A 13,012-nucleotide genomic window follows, 5' to 3' on the forward strand; every position below is an offset into this window, starting at 1 on the left:
AGAGAGAGAGAGAGAGAGAGAGAGAGAGAGAGAGAGAGAGAGCCCATAATAGCAATCATTGCTGTTTGACAGAACCTGCTGTGAAAGGGTGCACTAATGCTATCTTAATGAGCTCCAGCAGACCTCAAGCAGGCCACGAGTGTGTGTGTGTGTGTGTGTGTGTGTGTGTGTGTGTGTGTGTGTGTAGGTGTGTGTGTGTGTGTGTGTGGGGGGGTTATGCATATTATTGATGGGAGAGTCTATAAAGGGAAATTAGGTCACAGCAGGGAAGCCTGGCTTGTAATTGTGCTTCATTCATTAGTTGTGCTATTTTCTTTGTGGAAACCTGACCTGGAAAACAGTAAAAAATATAGTGAGCTCAGCTGCACTACTCCACAACAGTCAGCCACAAAGATCCATTCAAGCAGGCCTTGAGATGACACAAAACAAGAAGCCACTGAGTAGACTCAAACTAGGGACATCATAAATGCATTGTCAAATGTTAAACCATTAGGCCACTAGGTGTCTTGGAAAAATACAGCTGACACTTTGCTTGTGCAAAACAGACTCTTTGACCCAGAGTTTTCAGGTGTCTTTTATGTTACTTTTATGTTAATAGTAAGTGTTTGGCAATTTTGTACAAGAAAAAAAAGTAGTGCCACTGTTTCAGAACATACATACATCAGCTGTAAAACCAGGGCCAGACTAGATGATGTCCACTAGGCATCAGTACATTTACAGTCAGTGAGATGTCAGAGCATGAACTGACACGTAAAAAGTTAAAAATGCCGGTGTCAGTTTCCTGCATTTGTAGATCTTTGGTGAGAGGAGAAATGCTCTCACACGATAGAAGTACTCTGAATGTGAAGCATGACGTCCTTACTTGGTCACAGTGTTTGACTCAGAACTTTCCTCCCATTCTCAGGTCACTGGCAGTCATGTCATCATCATTTTAGAAAAAAACAGGCAAAACTAGGTTATTTTCTCTTTTTTAAAGCTTGTGAATTAAAGTATTTGAACTTCTCGTTAAAAACATATGTCCTGTGCGTTACAGGCTTGCAGAGGGCCAGGGCCCCAGCTCCGTACCGCAGAGACTTCGAGGCCAAGCTGCGAAACTTCTACCGAAAATTAGAAGCTAAAGGTTATGGTCAAGGACCAGGCAAGATCAAGTAAGAAGAGGAGAAATCACATAAATTGAACAACTCTTACTCCCTTTAGATTGTAGGATGTGTTTATTTAAGATGTAGTTTATGCTCTGATCACAATTCATCATAATCTGATCTCATATATGTGTTTATTATCATCTATATCTATAGAATGCTTTTTATATATTTCTTTAGTATTTTTGACATTTGTCCAAAGAGATATTGGTTCACTGTACTTTGTTCATGGGGACACTGGGAATTAAGCTTCAAGTAAGAGGAATTCACCACCAAAAAAATAGGATTGGAATACCTAAAATTCAAATAATTTAAATTTTTTATGAATGTTCATTTTGTTGCCCAGAGGAGTGATGGGGAGACTCCCAGTATGAGCTGTAGCATTTGATCCTGTTATTACAGGTTGCTGATCAGAAGAGAACATCTGCTGGAAGGAACTTTTAACCAAGTGATGGCATATTCACGCAAAGAGCTGCAGAGGAACAAACTCTACGTCACCTTCCTGGGGGAGGAGGGGTAAGACAAACACACTCACTCAAACAACAGGCGGCCAGTGGTGAAACACAGCGATACAGCATCCCATTCATTCTCAGGTCTATAGAGCCCAGAACTGTGATTGCAATTGCCAGTATGTTTATTTTTATCATGTTGCGTGTAGTGAGCAGGGAAGTTCAGACAGAGGTGTAAATACATACAGCAGGTTGGATATGCCCTCACCCATGCAAGCTACCATGTCTACACAGGTATATACTAAGATGCACACAAACTGCATCCGCTAACTGCAGGCCTGCAATATATAAGATCAATCCACACACTGAGCCACAACATGTGCAGGCTAAACAACTGCCGTTGAGTAACACCAAATACTGATATGCATAATAATTCCATCATATGTGCTCTCATCCAGAAACACAACCACAGTTACAAAAGCACAAAATATAGCAGTGTTATATAAGATGAGATAAAAGCCAGGAGAGACATTTTCACATAATTGGGTTTATCAGAGTATCACAGTTGGAGGTAGAAATTTTACACATGGAGGTAGAGATGGTAAAGTTTAAGCATTAACGTCACAGCATGAATCAGAGTTCTACACCTTTCAGTTCCAAAGAGACAGTCTCTTTGTTAGACTTGCCCTGTTATCAGGCCACCTGGCAGCCCCAAGACAATATTATCCGTTAAAATATTCCAATTTACAAGGACCTAAATATGTACACATGTTCCCTGTCTCTGTCTTCTTGTCTCTTTAGGTTAGATTACAGTGGTCCATCAAGAGAGTTCTTCTTCCTCTTGTCTCAGGAGCTGTTTAATCCATACTACGGTCTGTTTGAGTACTCAGCCAATGACACCTACACCGTTCAGATCAGCCCCATGTCAGCATTTGTTGAGAACCATCTGGAATGGTAAGCTGTGTAACAGACATGTAACTAATCAGTGTTTAATGAAACTTGTTGAAGCTACCAATCACCGCAGTGACTAGAACATGTGAGCACACACTGGAAGTCATAACCCTCCAGCTGTGTCCACAAGTTTTTATTGTACTTTTTCTTTATCACATTCTGATAAAATGACTTTCTGCAGCTCGATCTCTGCTGCGCACTGCACAATGTTGTTACATCAGGTACTAGCATATGCCAACATGTATGCATGTATGTGTTAAGTCTGTAGTCATTCAGTACAGAAAAAATACACCAAACAGATTTTACAGTAAATGACTGTTGTGTATCATGTATCCCATGACATCAGCATCATGGGATATGAATGTCCAAGCATCAGTATCCCATGATGTTAAGAATAGATGATAGCCTGTAACCCTGCCGACCTGCTCATGCATCTGCTCTCCTAAGGGTGTGGTTCCAGGTGCCTCCTCTAAAACCAGTTGCATTACATAACCATTAATGAATAAATAATAGCACAATGAATAATAAAAGAGAATAAAAGGGAATATTATTGGGATTTTTGTTTCTCAATTGTGAAGGAGAATCAAGACTGAATCCCTGACTAGTTCAATGTGACTCTGCCACTGGGTTTTGTAAAGCTGTGAACCCTCTTTTTTAAAACTCAAATAAATATGTAAATAATTTGCACAGGGGGTTACCTGAATGAAAATAGTGGAAGCTGTATGAATAAATAGTATGTATAACAGAGTTGTTATATGTACATGTTCTTGCCTCTACTCTAAAACCTCTGAGCCCCATAACTGAGAGGCGGGGTGGCAGTTGGCAGTGTGAAGAGAATGACATTGCATTTAATTTATCTCAAGCTCCCTGGTTATATTTATTGTCTTTTTTACTATAGATCAATTTCACATTGTACTATGGCACAAGAATATCTGATCCTTTAAATCATCGTGTTAATACTGAGACTGTGAAACTGGCTTTTAATTGTTTTGCTGGAACAATGTGCAGAAGCTTCTTAAATTAGGGAGGCCATTATCTTTTAATCATTTTAAATCCCTTTTGACTGATATACAGCTGTGAGTGTGTTTTCTTGAATTAATGTTGCATTTATGTTGAAGTTCTCAATCTGTTTGTTGACATACTGTTTTTGTTGTCTCATATATTGTGATCAGGATGTCCTTGTCAGCTTGTTATTACTTGCACACCCTTTTAAAACAAAGATTTAAAAAAAAGAAAAAAGTAATGTTGACACTACTATGAATCTCGCTGCATCCTCTCATAGCACCGCATAGCAAGGTGAAGACCTTACAATATTATATTATAGAGAGAAACCCGACAAATCCTAACAACTGCATTTATGCAGCATTTGGTGACAGCGTGAAGAAAAAAAACTCCCTTTTAATAGAATGATACCTCGAATAGAACCAGGCTCGTGGAGCACGGCCATCTGCCTTGACTGGTTGGGGTCGGATTAAAGTACACTATCCCAGCAAAGATCAGTTTGCTGATTTTACTTGTTCATGTGTCAGTGTCAAAATTTTACTTTAGTAATTCCAATGCAAGTGTGTGTGTGTGTGTGTGTGTGTGTGTGTGTGTGTGTGTGTGTGNGTGTGTGTGTGTGTGTGTGTGTGTGTGTGTGTGTGTGTGTGTGTGTGTGTGTGTGTGCCTTCAGGTTCCGTTTCAGTGGTCGTATTCTGGGCCTGGCTCTGATCCATCAGTACCTGCTGGATGCTTTCTTTACCAGACCCTTCTACAAGGCCCTACTCAGACTGTTAGTGCACACGAACAATACTTTGTGTCGTTTACTTGTCAAGTTTTGTGTCAGAGGTTAATAACTATTGAAGTGGATGCATATACAGTATATATAGGGACATTATTGTATCTTTACAATGTCTGCTCTGACAGGTAAAATTAAGACAAAGTGAACAAACTCTTTTATTAAGCAATTAAAAAGTACAACGTCTCATTTATGTCTTTAGTACTTGCAGCACTAATGCCAACAGTTCAGATTTTCAGTTTGTCACAGATTGACACTCTTAAAGATGTATGCATAATTTTCCTGAAATGAAATTAGTTTTTCATATTTGTTAATCCATCCTGAGTTTATAGGATCTGAACGCTTTGATTCCGTTGTCAAATTTGTCGCCATCTGATGCATCTCTTTCTTACTTTCTCAATTCCAGAAATATTTTTCCATCGGTTTTTAATGTTCAAGAAAGCTGCCATGAGACTGCAGAACTGATTGATAGACTGACACTGTGTAACTGTGTGGGCAGTATGTGTAAGCTGTGTGTATTTCATAGGCCAACAGATCTGTCTGATCTGGAGTACCTGGATGAGGAGTTCCACCAGTCTCTGCAGTGGATGAAAGACAACGACATCACCGACATCCTGGACCTCACCTTCACTGTCAATGAGGAGGTTTTTGGCCAGGTCAGCATGTGCAACAATCAGAAGCTTCCCTGGGTTCAAATGCGCCGTGATGTATCTTCTCGTGTTAAAGACAAAGTTTCCATTCTGTTTGTATTCCACTGCTACAAAAACGTGTCTTGGAGTCAGTAATGCATACTGGGAAGTTGGATGATAATTTATTTCTTTAAAAACTTTAACAAGTTGAGTGAACCCTTATCATTTCATATCAAACCCTCTCAAGTAAGAAAAAATATGCTTTTAAGTTCTGAAGAGAATCGAAAATAATACTAGACAGTATGATGTTGCAAGACGTCTGTATTTGCAGTACATCAAGTACATGAGAAAACTGAAGTTGATTTTGTGAAATTCTGATGTTTTAAAATGCAACCCTGACACATATGAACTACTGTGAGTGTAGATCTAGTTTTTGTTTCTTTCTAATACACATGATGTTCAGCCACATATATTCCCTCAACAACAAGCTTTCAGCGTGCTGCTTTGATAACTTAAACTGTTAACTGTGCTGCCAGGTGACAGAACGGGAGCTGAAGTCGGGTGGCTCCAACCTCCAGGTGACTGAAAAGAACAAGAAGGATTATATAGAGCGAATGGCCAAGTGGAGGGTGGAGAGAGGAGTGGTGCAGCAGACAGAGGCACTGGTTAGAGGTTTCTATGAGGTAAATATGACTGATTTGTTTGTAGTAGATTGTTTGGAATGGAACATAAACACCAGTTTGGGTTCCAGCGTATGAATACAGCAATAAGATTGGAGTCGTTCTGAAGCCAGCTGCAGAGTGGTGCAGAAAGGTAGAGCAACCCAATAAAATAACAAGCCTAAAGTTAGAATCCACGATGAAACATTTGTCAGCTCTTTCAAGTCATTTACTTCATTTATACTGCACTGCTTTGAGGATACCACATCACACTCTTGATAAAAATGTGAATACAAGCAGCTGAACTTGCTGGTATTTCTCTCCATCCCAGGTGGTGGACTCACGGCTGGTGTCGGTATTTGATGCGCGGGAGCTGGAGCTGGTCATCGCAGGGACAGTAGAGATCGACCTCGGTGACTGGAGAAGCAACACGGAGTACAGAGGAGGTGCGTGTTCGACTGTCCCTGAACACCGTACACACTTTTGCACACCTGCACACTTGTCTTTTGGCTAAACTAAATTTCATAAATGACCTCGAGCTGTAGCTTCACATTTGGTGTACAGGCAGGCGAGTGATGAGAATCTGGGTGTCTCACTCTCAGCCTAAAGGAAGTACAGCGTATTTCTTCAAATGCCAGATGTTTTTATCAAGTGACAAGTGCACTCAACATATTGAGAGCTTTCTGTCAGGTCTCGAATAAAGGCATTAATTATCCCACAAATACAAAAAATGTCAAATATATTATCAGAATCCTGACCTGCAACAGCAGCATTTTTAAAGTCCCATCAGGTCTTTACATAAAATCCTGACCTTGTCTGGTTTGTAGCTATTGGAACTAATCAGTAATTAGGGTGGAAGTTTTTTTTTTAATTTTTCTATTTAATCAATCAGACTATTTGTTTAGCAGTTGTATTACTAATAGCAAAGACATAAAAATCATTAAAAGCTTGACAAAAAGGTAGATCTGTAGTTTAAAAATGTCATGCATGTCAGGAAGGCTGGTATTTGTCTTATAGCTAAAATACTGAGCCTTTGTAGCTGCAATTTATTATACATTATATATTATTTTAACGCCATACACTATGTATTTATAATAGAGCTGTACACAAGTCTTTAAACTGAATAGATGTGACATATTGCCTCCCTAATGATCATACACTAGGTTACCATGACGGTCACATAGTGATGCGATGGTTCTGGGCTGCTGTGGAGCGCTTCAACAATGAGCAGCGCCTCCGTCTGCTGCAGTTTGTCACAGGGACGTCCAGCGTTCCCTATGAAGGCTTCGCCGCTCTGCGGGGATCTAACGGCCTGCGACGCTTCTGCATCGAGAAATGGGGTAAAGTCACATCACTACCCAGGTATGTAATCCTCTTCAGCTCTCATATCTTGTTCCTTAGGTTCAAGGGAGGCATGCTCCACCTGTCACACACAGCACAGCAGTGTGCAGCATGTGTGTACTCCGTAGAGTACCAAATGAAAAAAGTCCTCAACAAATGCACCTTATCTTCTGATTTAAGCCACATTTTGATTTAAATTTAGGCCATAACTGTCTCTAAGTTGTCTTGAGGTTCAGTCCCCGCCCCTGCATGTGCCGAAGGTCCTTAGGCAAGACACCCATCTCCAAGTTGCTCTTGATGGCAGAGGAGCACTACTGTCATTTTGGTAATCTTTCTTTATTGTTAAAGACAATATTTCAAACCCCACTGGCAATTTTTAGTGTTTTGGAGGTAAAGTTGCATAGATCACACATCAGTTCAACTTTCAGTTAAAACATAACACCTATTGAAATGAACATCGCTGCAAGCAATAAGTACTCACATTACAAAATTTGTCGTCTCAAGTATTTTTGCATTCAAAGCAATACTTTAGAAAACTGTATGAAACTGTGGAGCAATATCATCTGAAAAGGGCGCTCATCATTGAGGCTGTTTCCTTGACATCCAAAGTGACAAAGTGACTGGTAAGACTGTAAAGCTGTCAGCTACCTCCAGCATGCACCAGCATTTTGATTGAGCGGATATTATTTCTGATTTGCTGGAACATGAAGCTCTATATACTGCACAGTCCAAATGCTTTGGCATCAGTGACGTGCAGTCAGAGGAGGCAGGTGAGGCAGAGCCTCACCTGACATCACGGAAAGAAAAAAATATATGATGATAAAATAATTTAAATGGTTATATTCATCCAGTGATTTGTACTATAAATTATTTATTTTTTCATTTAGCCTTGTCAGTTTGGACGATTTTTAAATTCAAAATCGCAAAATTTTCGCAATTTCCCATTCAAATGCTTGGAAGAGGGCTGCAAGGTGGCGGTTAGCACTGTTGCCTCGCAGCAAGAAGGTCACCGGTTCATGTCCGAGTGGGGGCACCGGGATCTTTCTGCGTGGAGTTGGCATGTTCTGCCCGTGCAGCATGGGTTCTCTCCGGGTTCTCCGGCTTCCTCCCACACAGTCCAAAAACATGTTGAGGTGAACTGGTGATTGTAAATTGTCCGTAGGTGTGAATGTGAGTGTGCTTGGTTGTCTGTCTCTAAGTGTAGCCCTGCGATAGACTGGCGACCTGTCCAGGGTGTCCCCTGCCTTCACCCTAAGTCAGCTGGGATAGGCTCCAGCCCCCCCACGACCCTAATGAGGATTAAGCGGTGTATAGATAATGGATAGATGGAATGCTTGGAAGAGAAGCCGGAGAGGCAGCGGCGAACTGTGCCTCACTTGTATTGTGCAATCCCTGACTGCGCAGGCGGCCATGCGTAGGCTGTCACTGCATGGCAGCCAGCAAAGTGAGGGATTGTGCAATCCAAGTGAGGCAGCAGCGAGCTCAGCCTCACTTGGATTGCACAATCCCTCGCTACCTGCTGGCTGCCTGCAGTGACAGCGTGCTGTTGTCTGTATGTCTGCAATAACATGTTTCAAACACATTTAATATATGAACTGATTTTCCATAGTTCAGAGGATGTATATAATGATGTACAGTGTTTTTTGTTACCAACTGTATGTGTGTAACGTGTTTCCTGTGCTGAGCGATCATAAACGGCTAAGAGGTTCTAGATGAGGCAGGCAGTTCTCTTGCCTCATGGCAGGGGGCGCTCTGATCCCAGACATGCTTCTTGTGACTCCGTGGCTGCAGAGTAAGTGACAGCAAGCTAGACGAGGCACGATATACAGTTAGCAAGTCAAGTGCAGCGAAGGAAGATCAGGAGACTTTCACAAAAAAGTAACGGATATTTTGTCCAGAAGGAGTGGAGCATGGACTTCATTTAAAGGTAAAGGTAAGACCGCAATAACTTGGAAAAAAAAAAAAGAAATATGCGTTTTGTGGGCTACAGCTTGTATGTATAAAGAATGCAGATATGAAACATAACCCGTAAACTGCTGCCAATCAAATGGCAAATATGCTACTGTGTAGAGTGCATATATTTGTAAATCAGATTCTGATGAAGTCAGTGCCTCACCAGCCATGAACCTCACCGCATGTCACTGTTTGACATTGTTCATTACCAGCTCAGCAGAACAGCTATTTCAGTATTTTCTCTCCTCTGCAGTGCAGGTACATGAGTAATTGTACAAGGTGTGTTCCTCTGACCTTAGAGTAGGACACTACTTTGGTAAACAGCAGCTAAAATGTGAACGTGCTCAGCAGAAACAGAGAGCAGGCCTCAGCTTTCACTGCAGAGCAGGGAAAAGAGCCAGAGTTTAGCTCTGTATAGTGGACGCTTTAGCTTGAGCATTCATTGCTGTACTGTAGGTCTACTGATAACACAAGGTTTGGAACTATTGTGTGTGACTGTGTGTGGTTGTGCTGACACAGCTGAGGTACTGTAAACTGAAACTATGGAACTTATAAAGGAAGAATTTCTTTCCTCTGACTGAATTTCTGTGCATTTTAACTATAACACTTGTTCAGTTCAGTATATTGAGAAGCTGTACACCTATAGCTTTACTAGGTCCGGTGTCACCTGCAACTTATGGTGGCTGATGTTTGCAAACTGTAGGTAGATGTTGCTGTGCGTTGCACAGTCAGTTTCCTGACTGTATAAGTCTCCCTTCCTTATGTTTTACCCTTTATCTTTGTAGTGCAGTTGCAAACATACATTTCTTTAAAATGGAACCAGCTTCAAGTAAGTGGGGTATCTCTATACAGGACATTGTTGTAGTAAGCCCCCAGGGCTACCACTCTGACCAGTGCAATGATAGCAGCATAGTACCCAAACCATGTTATTACAGCCTCCATATACATCCTGTGATGCACAGTGGGCCAAATAGCCTTCACCCCCCGTACAGTAGCAGCAATGTAGCACAACATGGAAGTAGATGCAGTGCTCAGTTTGTTTAAATATCAAACATGGTCATCATTTCAGCCTTAATCGTACAGCCCTAGTCGGTTGGATAAAATTGTTTCAGCTACAGAAAGAATGATGTTAATCAAACACAGGTGTTCTATCAGCAGTGTCTTAGAATTGTTGCCACCATATGAGTTAACATGACTAATTCATTTGACCATTTCAATAAGCACCAGAAAGCTTTGTATAACAAGTGCAAAGCCAGATGTACAAAGCAAAAGAACATTTCAGATGTCTTCTCTATTGCTGTGTCACATGAGAAAGGTTCCACATGGTTAACACTTCAAAAAAAACCTTCAAAGTAAAATGTCATTTTTCAGGTTTTTTCAAGCAACTTTTTATCTTCTATGTAGATGCACTGCCATGCAAAAGCACCTCAATCATTCTAGAATTCTGCTGCCCTCACTACACGTTTGCGTACATAGCTATGCAGCGGCCTAAACACTCTCCCATAAAGAACCCGAAACTGGAGCTGACTTCAGGTGTTTTTAATGGAAGCCGTGAAAAACTGTACAAAAAGAAATACAAAATAACTCGCAGTATACAGCTACTGTACAAATAGCCTAAAACATAATGCACAATGCATGTCAACACAAATATAGACACCATAAATCAAATAAGTCTAAACAGACATTTCCAGAATAGTTTTTTGTTCTAACAGTTAAATGATACAAAAAAAATAATAGAAATATCTCCTACAATCAAATAAAGTTAAATAAACTTACAGATTCTGCTTCTGCAGAGCACCGTGAAACAGATGCATCTAGGTTGCAGGATAGCTTCAACATTCAAACCTGATAACTTTATTGAACACCTGAGCTATACACGAACAAGGCCAGTAGGTGGCACTTCACTCACTTAACCACAAACTGAGTCACACTCTAGGAGAAGCAGAACAAGAATGATTCGTTTTTTTCTAAATACAGTTATGCAAGTCATCGGGTAAAAGATCCTGTAGTGTTTCATATTGAAATACAAGTTACAGAAAAAAAAAAATCACAGTCTCAAATTTTTCCAACATTGTGCAGCCCTGATCTATACCAGTGCAACTTAGAAGAATGCCAGTGAGCAAGCATTTATGAGCCCAAAATTGTAAAAAGTGTGCAGAACATCTGAGCAATTACAGTTTTTCTCAGTTTCTTTGGTACATTTCTTGAATCATTTTCAACATTTGTGAAACAGTAAGTGCATTTCTCAAAACAATTCATACAAATAGCACAACACCATGGATTACCTGCAAAAGGCAGTTACTTGCTCAACATCCTTAGTTCATCTCTCAAAACTAAATGTCTGTGTCAATGAACATGTCAGTGCCATCAGAATGACAAGTAAGACAGTCAAATTGCTTAGTCATGTTGTCAATATAACGTGTACTCTGGAGGGATGTTCCGATGTAAAGGATGACAGAAGTTTTGATGACAATTATTGTAAATTGTGAGTTGCACCTTAGTGTATGTGGGAAATTGATTGCAAGAGACTGGACAAGATTCACATTTAGGCTTTCACTGTTTGTACTGTAATTTATTGACAGACCATGTCATTGCGATACAGAAAGGAATAGACAGCACTGCATAGCACAAAAAAAATCAAAAAAACAAGAGTAGAAATGTGAACGTAGGACAGCCTCCTTAGGGAAAATTGTACATGCAGTGCTGTAGGAATTACAGTGCAGTCTTCCTCTATACCTGCCAGTTGATGATTCATAAGATGCACCTTTGAGCTATTTCAGAAAACTGGTCTATCATTGGTTGATCTATGTAATGCTACACACACTTTGCTTTATTAGAGAAACTCAAGATTCACATGGGAGCAGCTTACCAATTTAGGACAGATTTAGAAAAAAAAAGTCTAATGGAAATGTATAGAACTATGCTAGACATATTATGACAACTCGTTCAACCATTTTGCATGTAAAGACTTATGCGATGAACTAATGCCTAAATCTTGTGGGGGGTGAGACTATTCAACAGAGACCCATTATAATACATTTTGGTCAACATGACATAAGCAATTGATGATGTAGGAAACAGCAGATAATTGTATGTAGTCATGTGCATGGATGTACCAAAGCATTTAGAACTTGTTCAAATAAATGAAAAACGGATTTTTTTTTTTATGTACACAAGCGACACTATGATGTGAAGATCGAACAAGTGGTTTTGGGAATTTCAATTCTGATCTGAGAAATGTACCAAAGCAAGTAAGAAAAACTGTAGTGGAGAAAATTTTATAAACTGTGAGCTTTCACTTAAATAATTGAGATGCCTTCTTGTACTCCTGTGTTTAGTTCTGCTTTGTATATCCATGGCTAGTAGCAGCAGACAAAATGTTTTTCCCAGAATAATTATTACAGTTACAGTAAAGCTGATGTTATAGCATCATTCCAGCTCCTTAAACCACAGTATTAAAGGAATTGGTTGTATTCGTGACAAAAAATGTGTGTGTATATCTCCAAGACAGAAAAATCATTGCGCAGGGTCCTTGATCTTCCTACTGTTTGTCAAAGTGGAAGAAAAACTGACTTGCCATACTCGTATCACACCTGTCTGTCTCTCTCTTTGTCTCTCTCACAGGGCTCATACCTGTTTTAACCGCCTTGATCTGCCTCCATACCCTTCATACACCATGCTGTATGAGAAACTGCTGATCGCTGTCGAGGAAACGAGCACGTTCGGCCTGGAGTGAGACAGACAAAACAGACAAATCAAACACTGCATCCCTCTCTATCTAACATTGACTGGGTCACAATATGAAAGGAAAGCAGCCTCTGTAGGCTTAACATGTCGTAAAGATTTCTGAATTGTCCTGGACAAAGTTTTTGGTCATGTGGATGTATGTATGTCACTGTTCTGGTTCTGTGTGTTAGAGTCTCTCTCTTAGCTAGGAGGATCTTTATGACTGCACCCAGCACTTAGGACACCACAGCAGGACTACAGTTATTTTTATATTAATGGGAGAGTAGTGGGGAATGTGAAAACCCTACACTGGCTTTCTAAAACAATATTTCTGTATAAGAATGGGTATGGACAATGAAATCAAGAGCATTTCTTACATGTACCAAAA

At 40.3% G+C, this 13,012-nt stretch overlaps 1 protein-coding gene across 1 annotated transcript in view; it reads left to right on the top strand.

The window, feature by feature from the left end:
- hecw1a (HECT, C2 and WW domain containing E3 ubiquitin protein ligase 1a) overlaps positions 1-12,746 on the top strand; it is a gene marked incomplete at its 5' end in the record, with an annotated part of 27,298 nt that extends 14,552 nt beyond the window's left edge. Inside the window, 9 exons of the mRNA XM_008302822.1 lie at positions 1,034-1,148; positions 1,542-1,655; positions 2,390-2,542; positions 4,212-4,310; positions 4,843-4,972; positions 5,482-5,628; positions 5,936-6,050; positions 6,768-6,966; positions 12,523-12,746. Coding sequence (XP_008301044.1) covers positions 1,034-1,148; positions 1,542-1,655; positions 2,390-2,542; positions 4,212-4,310; positions 4,843-4,972; positions 5,482-5,628; positions 5,936-6,050; positions 6,768-6,966; positions 12,523-12,634 — 1,184 coding nt within the window. The remainder of the gene's footprint in view (positions 1-1,033; positions 1,149-1,541; positions 1,656-2,389; positions 2,543-4,211; positions 4,311-4,842; positions 4,973-5,481; positions 5,629-5,935; positions 6,051-6,767; positions 6,967-12,522) is intronic.
- Between the last annotated feature and the right edge of the window lie 266 nt (positions 12,747-13,012).

This window comes from Stegastes partitus, unplaced genomic scaffold (assembly GCF_000690725.1).
Source record: "Stegastes partitus isolate 25-593 unplaced genomic scaffold, Stegastes_partitus-1.0.2 Scaffold1887, whole genome shotgun sequence".
Taxonomy (NCBI): Eukaryota; Metazoa; Chordata; class Actinopteri; family Pomacentridae; genus Stegastes; species Stegastes partitus.